The sequence below is a fragment of the Mixophyes fleayi genome, chromosome 7, assembly GCF_038048845.1.
Source record: "Mixophyes fleayi isolate aMixFle1 chromosome 7, aMixFle1.hap1, whole genome shotgun sequence".
Taxonomy (NCBI): domain Eukaryota; kingdom Metazoa; phylum Chordata; class Amphibia; order Anura; family Limnodynastidae; genus Mixophyes; species Mixophyes fleayi.
In genome coordinates, this window is record NC_134408.1 from 88,535,676 (window position 1) to 88,549,157 (window position 13,482).

At 37.1% G+C, this 13,482-nt stretch overlaps 1 protein-coding gene across 4 annotated transcripts in view; it reads left to right on the forward strand.

Annotated features, from left to right (window-relative positions):
* Positions 1 to 13,482, forward strand: part of SATB2 (SATB homeobox 2) — a 150,461-nt gene that overhangs the window by 100,845 nt on the left and 36,134 nt on the right. For 3 of the 4 annotated variants that reach the window (XM_075180075.1, XM_075180074.1, XM_075180076.1), the window contains 2 exons: positions 1,244 to 1,456; positions 4,660 to 4,824. In XM_075180075.1, the coding sequence (XP_075036176.1) occupies positions 1,244 to 1,456; positions 4,660 to 4,824 (378 nt within the window). The remainder of the gene's footprint in view (positions 1 to 1,243; positions 1,457 to 4,659; positions 4,825 to 13,482) is intronic. The other variant, XM_075180078.1, reaches the window with a different exon arrangement.

Below are 13,482 nucleotides of genomic sequence, written 5' to 3' on the forward strand. Positions count from 1 at the left end.
ATTGACATAAGGTTTTTACCAAAGTAAGGTGCAGTCACAAAATATTTAAATATAATGTAGTCAACTATCCAACAACATTGTTCAGTTAAAAATATTACATATTTCCTTTATCACTTTAGGCTATTCAGTGGAAAAATTCTAATTCTAGAAGTCGGTCACTACTTTGACAAATATCATTCCATAAACTTGAAACCCTTTACTGGTTATTTGACATTAATCATTAGTTGTTAATTTGAAAACTAGTATTACTGTAATGCATAGACAGCAATTCCCCAAAGTTTCTTAAATACTAGCTTTTGTTAGATGCAAAATAATTTAGCAACATTCAGTTGAATATATGTAAGTTATTTATAGACAGCTACAGTAAAACTTCTGAGCTCAGTCCTTCATTTCAAAAATTATAATTAATATTACTTTATAAGTTATCGATATAAGGCGATATATTGAATAGGATTTAGTAATACAAGATAGTGAATGGTACAGGGGCTCTTAATCTGGGCAAAACCATATTGCATTGGAGGGGGAAGTAAATTTAAAATATGATGGCAGATTTATAGTTGGGGTAGGGCATATCCTAGGTCAACTTTAAATTTCACTGTAAATAAAGCTATCAAGTGTTTGTGTGCTTGATGAAAAAGCAGCCAGTATTTAACTTATGTGGAAAATAATACACTAATTTGCACCCCTTGCATTGTAACGTGGTTTGTCCTAGAGGACATTTAGTGCTTCTTTTCCCTTACTTTCCTTAATGACTCAGGCCCTGTATGCATAATATTATTCTGTACCTGATTTACTAAATTGTATACTTTAATCACTTACCCAACCACTGTAACTAAACTCTGGTTGTGACTTTATATAGCACCAAGAATTTTGAATGATGGTCAGAGTGCTGTCTTTGACAGCCTCAAGTCAGGGAACAACAACCAGGAGCCAATTAGACCCGTTCCTAGTCACATGATTGCTGTGATTTTCTCCACCCTTGCTGCCAGCTAGTTTTAATAGTGTAAAACTAAAAAAAATCTATCACTTGTTTTAATAAGATTTACCTGGTGTCAAATGAACATATCATAGTTGTCAGGTAGCCAATGTGCTTAAAAATATACTGTTGGGAGTCATTTCTTAATTGCTCCTTAATTCTTCATTATTTTGTCCACCACTGATATACAGTTTTCTTTAAGCCCGTTCTTTAGCATGTTTATTAAACTTTTAAAAAAAATAAGTTGGGCATTTTATTTTGGACCAGGGTTTGCTGTCAGAAATCTTACGCAAGGAAGAGGACCCCAGAACAGCATCCCAGTCATTGCTGGTAAACCTGAGGGCTATGCAGAACTTCTTAAACTTACCAGAGGCAGAAAGGGACCGGATCTATCAGGACGAGCGGGAAAGAAGCATGAACCCTAATGTAAGCCTGTTGTCCTCTTCGTCCAGCAGTCCCAGCTCATCGCGCGTCCCACAGGTATGTCAAAGCCATCTGCAGCCACATTTTTTATGTCTAGTACATTATGCATTATATCTTTAAGCACATTCAACTAACTTGATTATTAGCAGATAATAAACATCATGTAATTATTATCTGATTACTGACCCGAGCTGGGTGATGTTACTAAGGGCTCACTTATAATGCAGGGGCTACATGCAATGCCAAATATATTTCCATTTAGTTTTAGTACTGGAATGTCTATATTTGTGAATACTGCGAGATGAATTTACTGTACATAAGTGACATGAATGGAGTAGTGACGCTTTATACATAGCTGCTGCTGCTAGTGATGTCACATGACTCATATTGAAAGTGTCTTCTATGATGTAATGCATACCTGTCGGTAAACATTAGATACACCTGGATATGATAATCACTCATGCAAGCAGTATATATTTTTCCCAAATTCAAATTATTCTGGGAATAATGTGAAATAAAAAGAATAAAAATAATGTCAGTGTCTCATGACCTTTATATATGATTACAAAACTCCCAAGATCTTAAAATCCGTATGTTTTGCAGTAGGGGGTACACTATAGCCATTATTTTATTTGTAGTGGCTCTTTCATAACCATAAGCTTTTATTGTATTTACGTCCGGATTGATTGGTAATGTTCTGTAACTGCAGTGACTTTTATAAACTGAATTGATGACTATTAATGAATAACCCACAGCCATGAACCCCTTAATAAACAAGATTAGGCGGACCATATAGATTTCACTCTCTTTGTGAAATCTACAGGTGACAAGTGTCTGATAAGACCTTTGTGTCATTCAGTCAGAACAATACCTTCATTTTGCCCTTGATTTGTCAGCTGATGGGAGAAATCATTCAATTAAAGCAGGCGGCAGAATACAGAAATAACAATAACAGTTTAAGAAAATTAAAGGCACAAATCAGAGGCAACCTGGGGCCTTGGATGCGAAAATGAAATTTCTCTTTTCATTTCCGCTCATTTCCTAGGTGAAATTGGGTGTCCGACTGGTTAGCATAATGAGGATAATCGTAGCTGGAGCTATGTGCTCAGATGACATACGTACATGTTTAATAAAGGATGAGAGGGACATGAGGGAGTGCCGTAAATTGAGTAGTAATTTATTATTTAGAGACCTCTACCCATTTTCTCATTTTTTCTGGGAGAATTGGTTCCTGCACTGAAGACTTTATCAGACAACAGGAAGGGAGATAAAGAATCACACACCATATATATATATATATATATATATATATATATATATATATATATATATATATATACTACAATTGTTTGGAATTTGTTAACCCATTCAAAAATACTGGCATAGAAAACTGTGAAAGAATTATATATGAAAATAGGTTAAAACAAGAAAAACTCATGTATGGCAAACGTTACCAGGTTACGTACATTATTTGGAGACTGAAGGGATTGCTGACCTTTATATGCCTTTATACTTGTTTTACCAAGTCCATGATCCACTGGATGTTTGTAAAATTAAACAAATATGTTATCAAAAATGTTTATTTCTATTTAATAATCAGACATATAATTGTTACCTATTTTCTCTTGATACCATTTTACAGAGCATACATTTCTACAGGTTATAATGAATGCAAGTGTTATATCTTACATTTTTGCTTTGTCACTTTTTAATGTACTGCAAAATAATAGGTAGCTGTATAATCACAATTTACAGTGTGAATGAATAGAGCAAGAGATATTGTCCAGTTAGATCAGACGCAGCAGGATTTCCCTCCTAGCATCAAGTATTTAGTTAACACCTATGGCTAGATTTACTAAAGTGCGGTTTGAGAATTCACCAGTTTTCGGACCTTTTTTTTCGTCCGCTTTAAAAACTTCGGATTTACTAAAGGCCAAACCAACATTAAAACGGTCAGAATGAACATTTTTAAAAACCACCACTTTACACTTGTTAACAAATGTGAACATATAAACACAGATTTACTAAGTTAAGGTTTGTAAAACCACCATCCAAATGGCCAAAACAAAAGAGGTGGTTGTGAGAGGCAAGATTGCTCAAACTACATGCTGTTTGTACTATCTGGCCATTCAGAATATAAGAGAAAGCACCACTGACATATAAATTATGTCGACAATCATTATTTATAAAGGGGCAAAATTAATTTATAATTAACTTTTCTTTTTTATTGTATTATGGGGACAATAATATTGTATTATATTGTGGGGAAATAGCAATATAATTATATTATCTCAGCAGTACTATTTGATTGCTAATGGGGATATAATTATTTTTGATGCACACATGTGGCACTACATAGTGGTCCCTTCAGCATGTTTGAGGTATCAATCCAGTCAGACACAGGTATAGAAAAACCCTATCTTTTTTACACCACGCCCTCAAACCACCCTATATTAAGTGCGGCAGTTTGGAGTACTAAACCGCAGGCGATGCGTAGTGGTTTAAAACCGGCACCAGACACGATTTTTAGCAAATTTACCCCCTAGTCCTACATTGTTACTAGGCTTTAAGTGGGGCAGAAACAGCTAAAATGCAGTGATTCTCTTTTTAGTTTACTATATACCATCAAACAATAGACTACTGGTTAGACTGAGTTTTATGAGTTTGGACAGTTGTACAAAATTATGTTTTTTTTTTGTGAAAGCATATGGATTTCTTCACAATGCAACAGTAGAAAGGCATTTGGAATTTGCTTACGTATAGATGCAGTGCGTAATACTATTCTTTTTACCGTGAGGGGGGAAATATATAGCATTTTTTTAAACTTTACAATATGAAAAGTAAAACGCACTGTAATAATTCTTGATTAGATATATAGCTTGTAGCCTTTTGTTGTTTAGTCATTGAGCCTCACCGTGTTGCTGATCGCTCTTATGGAAATTCTAACTCGGGCAGGAAAGGGGTTAAATGCAATTCTCGCCAATGATTTATGAAATATTAAATGTAATCTCTGCCCACAGTTTTAGATTTTGAAAATACATGAAGAAAAGTCAATGTCTCTCTCTTTCCACGTTCCCCAACAGCAATTATTCCCAATCACAATTAACCTGATTAGAATAATGGACAGGAAGTGTCCCACCATAGCTAATGCTCCTTGGCATCAACCCTATTAAATCCTTTGACAATTTCTGCACAGATGGTTTAGCTGAAACATTTTCCCATTTTTTTAATGTATTTTTTCCCTCTCAACCTCCCTACAGTTGAAAACGTCCAATACTCCAACATCCGACATCCAGGTGAAAGTGGAGGGGGAACCTTCCAACGTTACCATCACAGCTGCTGTTTACGACGAGATTCAGCAGGAGATGAAACGAGCAAAGGTGTCCCAAGCTCTCTTTGCCAAAGTAGCTGCTAATAAAAGTCAGGTGAGCAAGCTGGAAGGGCGAGTAGGCTGTATGATCTGTCTGTGATATCCTGTAACCCTCATACACCCTATAAAACACTACATCTGTTCATGTAAGCATTATGCTGTAACCATATCTTATTCCAGGCTGGACAAAGACGTAATATTATTCTGGCACTCTGCTTATTAGCACCTAATGCTATAATATTGTCCTAAAATATTGTCGCAGCTGTGTTTTTATCAATTATTAAATGTCTGTTTTTGTGTGGAAAAGGCTAAGTAAGAGATGCCAAAGATTTTTGGTTATAAGAAATGAATCACTTTTATAGTTCCTCTATTCCAAATGTCCTTTCCCTATCCAGACTATTCCCATATCACTTAAATGGGGGGGTTACCACCTTCATGCAACTTTAATTTAGAGATTTGTGTATGCCCTTTGTCAACTTTTACTGAATACTGTGCTTTATGTTTTCGGTTTACATTTGTGGGGAGAAGGTTTTCACAAAAGCATGTATATTTTGTATGCAGAGTTGTACATACAACATAAAATTACTCTGTGGATATAATTGTATGTACTGCACAGAGCTGAGATGAGCTTTGTCATTTAAAAGGGTTAATGGAAATAAACATGTGTACCATGGTAGAGAGCCAGAAAGATAGAGAAATATGTTTACTGTCCCAGCCATGGACGGCCAGGTAACACCACTAGATATTATATGACAACAGATGCTGGGATGCCCTATACCCAATTTCATTGAGCCATGCTACCATACATATACATTTGCACTGTGGCCCTGAAAGTTGTAGTTATGTCAGTGCTCCCTACTTTGTTTAAAAGTCCTTTAGCACTATTTGTGAAAGGTCATTCTAATCATCTCTCCCTCATTATTATTCACTCTAATAACTGAAATAAGTAACACACCACTATATATAATACCTATGATGTCTAAAGGATTTTACTGTAATTGCTCTCTGTTCTATTAAATTTAGGGGAATCTATAATGGAAAAGGATTTGGGAGTGCTCGTAGACAGTGGACTTTGCAATAGTGCTCAATGTCAAGCAGCAGCTGCAAAGGCCAATAAAGTATTGGCATGCATTAAAAGGGGCATAGATGCAAGGGAAGACAGTGTAGTTTTACCACTATATAAATCGTTGGTAAGGCCTCATTTTGAATATGGAGTACAGTTATGGGCACCACTCTATAAAAATGACATTTTAGAACTAGGAAGGGTTCAGAGAAGATTGATAAAGGCTATGGTGTCATTAAGTTATAAAAAAAAGGCTAGATAGTTTAGGCATATTTACTTTAGAAAAGAGACGTCTAAGAGGGGATATGATTACTATGTACAACTACATTAAGGAACAATACAGAGAACTTTAAATGGAAACTTTTACCACAAGGTACACAGACTGCGCGGTCACCCCCTAAGCTTAGAGGAGAGGAAGTTTCAAAACCAGCAAAATAAGGGGTTTTTAACAGTAAGGGCAGTCAAGATATTGAATTTTCTGCTAGGGAAGATTGTGATGGCAGATACAATTGATATGTTTAAAAAAGGGTTAGACAAATTTTTAGCAGAAAAGGGTATCCAGGGTTACGACTGTTGATTAAATTGAAGGATAGTAGTGAATCCAGGGACAAATAGGACTGCAATGTTGGGTCAGGAGTGATTTTACCCGATTGAAATAGATTGGCGATTTTTTCATCTGGATCAATTTCAAATATAAGTGAGGGATCGCAGGAGATTCAAAATAGGTTGAACTTGATGGACTGGTGTCTTTTTTCGACCTCATCAACTATGTTACTATGTGTATGTATTCATATATATTTATCTATTCCAAGATTTACAAGGGGTACACAAAAGACAAAACACCCAAATAACATATTTTGAAGTACATGTATTGTTTTATTTTAAATACCACTGAACCGTGGGAAAGTACTGTAATGTGTATGTCAAGGATACTCGAGGTAGGGTTCAGTTTGTTCGACTTCCAACCATGTGCGGGTGTGGGTGTACACAATATCATGCTTTTCAGATTGTTTCTCTTAAAATAAAGAACAGATTTGGAGTTTACTCTTAGCTGCAAAGGACACTAACAAGTTAACTAGTTTGCTTTTGTGAGGTCACATGTCCCCAGTGTCAGTGTCACAACCCTTCATGTTCCAGCTGATGCTAATAGAATGTGGAGGATCTGTGGCCCATGAGAACTGTACAGCCAGCATTAGTTGTGATGGGAACCTTACACCTGATTGGTCATGGAGTATGCTACCATAAATAATACCACGGCCTGTTTTGAATTTCACAGATAGTCCCAAGCCTGTCTAATAAGGAAACTTTCACAGACATTAAATAAGGGTCTAACATCCCATTAGGGAGATATAAGTCATACAGACTTTTCATGGGCTGTAGTTAATGACCAGCATTTTGGGCGAGGTTACCACCATTGTGTAAGTTTAATAAGAGAAAATAAAGCTCACTTAAAGGAATCTTCTAAATAAGGTATTGAACACACGGATGCTGTTTATGGGGCTTAAGATGAATTATGTTAGAGGTATCAGAGCCAAGTGGTCTGATAATGAGAGCCAGACAACAAAGATACATTTATGCAGCCAGCCAAGCCTGAGACTCGTTGTGTGTTGTGGAAGTTAAGCTTTAACAATGTACTGTATGTAATTTTCTTTCTCACATGTATGTGTCCTATGGTCCAGACCACATACTCAGTAATTCAGTCATTGAAATACAGACTTTATCAGACAGGCATATTCATCTTCTTAGATCTGTGTCTACTATTTTGCTATCAAAATGGTATTCACTTACACTGCCCTATAGTATTTATAAAAATGTTACTAGAGCTGGGTTATACTTGCTAGCTGCGGATCATGGGAGCTGTAGTTCTGCAGCAGCAGAAATGTCCAGTTTAATACTGTGTAGCTCCATGATATTAAGAAATAAAAACACTAGTGTCATTGTCCTTACATGATTTCACATTGTGATCAATTAATTACTCACTTTGAACAATAACCTTAGCTTACCTATGCACTTGACGTAATACACACTGCATGCTACTAATGCAAATGACAGGCTCACGAGTTAGATCAGAGCAGTACAAAAGTCATCAAGGTCCATTGACTTTAGGATCTTTTTTGTTAAGCAAATCACTTTGCACTATAAATAAATTTACTCACACTCATAGAGCACATTTGATTGGTTTCAGTCATCTTATATTTTTTTAATTTGTATTTATTAAATGATTTCAATAGGATTATTCCTATTCATTATGGAAAATCAGCGTTTTCTCTGATATATTTTATACTTATATAGTATACGAGTGATGTTAATATTTTATGTAGAACCTCCTGTAAATTATATCTGTATAAACAGTAATTTCTTATGTTGTCACTTCAGTGTTCATTAAGAAAATATGTGTATTATAAAGAATAATCCACCTCTTGCTGTAAATTATTACAGGTATAAAAAGTCACCTTAGATTTCTGTGACCTGTATAAAAGTACGTGGCCTACAGCTTCACACGTTTATATGGCTTCTCTTTGACTTCTACTATACATATATAATTTACAGTAGTGAGTGCACTGTCCCATATATTATACAGTAAACATGTTGTTACAGGTATCACATTTAGACCTCAGACACATGAGTTCCTGGCCAAGATGTGCTTTCTTCATTTAACTTTACTATAAGGATCATTGATCTCTTTACTAAGACTGATAGTCCATGTCCTTGGACATTGTAAGGAGACAGATTTATATAGTAAATAGTAAATAATAGTATATGCAGTGTATGTGATCCATTATCCTTTCTCTATAATGCACTGATTCTTAACTTTAGTGAAAGGATTAATATGGAGTGCACTTTTGTCAGAACTAGATAAAACTGTGGAAAATACATATGAAATGTAGTGCACATGCTTTATTGCAAAAGTGTGCTGTAACCCATAGCAACCATAGATGTTTGCTTTCATTTTCAAAACTGTCCAGGAAAAATGTTGATCATGAACATATTCTGTAATTTTAGAAAGAACAAAATCTTTCTGATATGTAGTATAAAACAGCAAGTTGGATTATAGTTAACATGAAAGGAGTTAATTGACATTGTATGCAGTTTGATACACTGTTACTAAATAACTGTGAAAAGTGTGAGCATATCGGTTGAGCGGCCTCTTTAGTTCTTACATTGCCTCCTTAAGTCTCCAGCCTTGCTGTGAAATGCATTGTAGCGAAAACCACTAGGAACCTACTTAAGCTGCTAAATGAATAGACACACAACCCCCCCTATATACCACATGGCAAAATATAATGAGGGTTGGAACTGTTAAATGACTGAAACTGCTAAATGCATAATGCTACTTGGCAAAACTACTGTGCATTTAACGGTTTTCCACTGTGTAATAAATGACATATGTGGAAAACGTGCAGTAAATGTGAAAAACGGCACAATTGGTTTTGCAAACGAGCCCTTTTTTACTCTGTGTTCCCCCTCATGTGAATATCAAAGTTTTGCAGCCTGTAATGGATGGTTTTATGGGCCACTTTAGCAAGAGTTGCGGGTCACACACTTGGCATTATAAATGTCTGCTTAAGACACCAGCTTCTATGCAAGGCAATAAGTGGTGGCTACCAGAACATAGTTTAACCCAATGTAGAGCGTAATGTACTGAGGCACTTTGTTTGCACCCATATTGTCATCTGTAACTGGAAATAACCAAAGAAAATGGGGTTAGCTGCTATGCAAAGGTATAAATGTGCACCAAAACCATAGTAACCAATCAGACGTCTGCTTTCATTACTTAACTTGCACTAGACAGATAAAAACTACTTGCGGATTGGTTTCCATGAGTTTAATTTGAACTTTTCAGCAATGTTCATAAATAACAGTCAATGTATACCAACTTAGTGGGGCCGATTCAAGTAGCTGTGAGGTCCCATAGCCTTGTGAATTAGGTTTATGTACAAAAAATAGCAGATATGGCAATGATAACATTCTGCTCGCAGCTAACGCATAATGCTACTACTACAGCTATGATATTCTTCGCTAATAATAACAATAATACTGAATAAAACTGATTGAACCCCCTATTAGGTGCAAGCAGAAAAGGAGTATAGATCATTTCCTAAACATCACGTGGCAACATAACGCGTAATGCAACTACAGCTAACTGAATCCCCTCTTACATTGTTTCAGAACTTATATATTCTTGGAACTAGTTGACAATACCTGGCAGCTGTCTTGATTTAGGCTGGACAGTCCAGATTTTTGGAGAATGTCCCACTATACCAACAGTCAAGATTTTTGTCCCAACTGCTGGGACTGTTGGGAGGTGTGTCCACGTACCGCAGCAAGCAGGTTCCGCTGACACATGCTGCTTTTGTGCACTCTATTGAAGGGGTTGTTTATAGGGGATGGTAGCAGGATTGGCAGCCTACCACTTCAGAAGCGCTAAGTGCTCCCTCATGGGAAGTAGCAAATACTAACCCGACAAAGTCACATTCGTACCCTGATTTGCACAGTGTTTGCACAGTGTTGTGAGGTATGAATTTATTGTAGCCAATAGCATTTCCAATTAGACAAAGTGCCTCACAATGCCTAGTTCCAAATGGAGCAGGGGCCGGCAAATGACAGCAAGTGATCACATCTGCAAACCCCACCCATGATTAGAGGTAACATATACAATGTACAATGTATCCACTGCAGCAAACATGTCATTACTTTTAGACAATAGAAGTGAAACAGAGGAATCAGTGTTCCACGTTCAGTGGTTTTCTTTTTTTTTTACATGCCCTTTAGCAACGTTTACCAAAGCCATTGTTTGTTTGTTCTTTTGCTTCCTCCTGAGTGTTTTAGCCATGTGGTTATTTCATCAGGCAGTGTTGTCTATTATTTCCATGGGATACTACACAGCCCTAATGTTCTGTCTACATTGATACAATCATATACAAATAGCAGATTCAATCCATAACAATAAAAATAAACAACTTTGATGAAGTAAAAAACAGAGATGGACACTAGAGAGATAAAGGAATATACATATTTTAATCTTCTTTCGTGTAAAAAACGGAAAATAATTTATTTAGAAAATCTTTTTTTATATTTCAGTGATTTATTATTTTCCTAGAGTTAGGTTTCCTATTGTTGGGTTGATGTAAATGGTTTTGCCATATGAAACAGATTTTGCAGGTACATTGACACATCTGCCTGTGCCACCAACTCAATCATTATACACCAGCCTGTGCCACCATCACAATCATTACACACCAGCCTGTGCCACCATCACAATCATTACACACCAGCCTGTGCCACCAACACAATCATTACACACCAGCCTGTGCCACCAACACAATCATTACACACCAGCCTGTGCCACCATCACAATCATTACACACCAGCCTGTGCCACCAACTCAATCATTATACACCAGCCTGTGCCACCATCACAATCATTACATGCCAGCCTGTGCCACCAACACAATCATTACAGACCAGCCTGTGCCACCAAAACAATAATTACACACCAGTCTGTGCCACCAACACAATCATTATACACCAGTTTGTGCCTCCAACTCAATCATTACACACCAGCCTGTGCCACCAACACAATCATTACACACCAGCCTGTGCCACCAACACAATCATTACACACCAGCCTGTGCCACCAACACAATCATTACACACCAGCCTGTGCCACCATCACAATCATTACACACCAGCCTGTGCCACCAACTCAATCATTATACACCAGCCTGTGCCACCATCACAATCATTACACGCCAGCCTGTGCCACCAACACAATCATTACAGACCAGCCTGTGCCACCAAAACAATAATTACACACCAGTCTGTGCCACCAACACAATCATTTTACACCAGCTTGTGCCTCCAACTCAATCATTACACACCAGCCTGTGCCACCAACACAATCATTACACACCAGCCTGTGCCACCAACACAATCATTACACACCAGCCTGTGACACCAACACAATCATTACTCACCAGCCTGTGCCACCAACACAATCATTACAGACCAGCTAGTGCCACCAACTCAATCATTACACACCAGTCTGTGCCTCCAACAAAATCATTACAGACCAACCTGTGCCACCAACACAATCATTACACGCCAGTCTGTGCCACAAACAGAATTATTACACATCGGACTGTGCCCTTTCAAAATGATTATATACCAGTGTGCCACCCCTCTTCAATTTTTTTTATTTTGTTGATTACAAACCAATTGGTGGTTTGTAATAAAAAATGATTCACAACAGCTTGTGTTCCCCCACATCAAAAATAACACAATACCTTACACCCCAAAATATGTTCTCCGGCCCCATTGTATACTACCTCACACTTGTTCCACCTGAGTGCACCTACTGTGACTAGAATTGGAAATGGTACCCTGCATTTAGTTCTTTCACACAGAACTTTCAGTGTTGCTGAACACTATTATTATTATTATTATTATTATTATTAATAGCATGACCAGAGCTGCTCTCTCCTATAGGAATCCCCAGGTGTGATGTTACCTGAATCATCAGAGTTTCTGGTGAGAGTGTTCTGACTATGGTAATGGTAATAACATGCAACAATGCTAAATACTCTGGGGCTGATGCAGAGTTGGTTGTAAAATATAATTAAATTGTGCTTAATATTACTCTTAAATTACTCCCTCATCCAGTCTGCATAGGTGCATATGCATGCTTCCACTATCTAGACATGAGCAGAGCGAATCCTCAAAACCAATGTTCATATGGAAGAGCTGAATCCTCTGAACCAATTCTAATGGTTCGTGGCCTGCGCATTTGAGGGGAGGTTGTCATTCAGAGCCCCACTCAGAAGCACGCGGAAAAGAGCAAATTTCTTTGGTCACCACAATTTTTTGGTTGCCCTGTTTGCCAGGGTTTAGCAAGCCCTGACACAGAGGGACTGCGGTTCAGTAGATTGTTAGCTCCCTCACAAGCAGGGCCCTCCTGTTTTAAGTTTGCTCTGTTTTCTCCACTGTACTTTGCTATGGAGCAATATAGTGCCTTACTATGGTAAGACAGAAACTTAAATTAAGAAAATATATTATTGTAGCATGTTTAAAGCTGAAGCACTCTCATGTGGCAAAGAAATGGCATACTGTTATTACACAAGTCACAGCTTCAGAGTCCTGCATTCTTCTTGATGCAAAAATGCATTTAGTTCAAATGTACTTTTTTTCAATTTAACACTTACATCATATTAAATGGTATTTAACGTAATAGGGAAGAAAACAGTGTGAAGAATATAGAGCGAAATATTTCAGCTGAAGACATATACCAAGACACAGGAATGTTCTATATTGAGTAAAGAAACATTTCAACTCTTCTTAAATATATCTACAACACCCTGCTGAATTGTTCTGTGAGGGTATATACTAGGATAGTCCCTGGGAATGTCCAAATTGTTTATTGTCTTATTTTCTAAACATCATTTTACATTGGGTTAGACCACAGTCAAAGAAACTGGACGGGACATTGTTAGGTGGGGCAAAGAATATAGCCTTGCTTTAAATTTGAAATTACAATTAAATCTTTTTGCTTTATAAAAGGATAACATATGTAGGTAAATAGTGGCTCCCTAATGATTGTTGCACAAGAACTCCTTTCTAACTCTGCAGGCAGTCATTTCATATGACTGAAAAA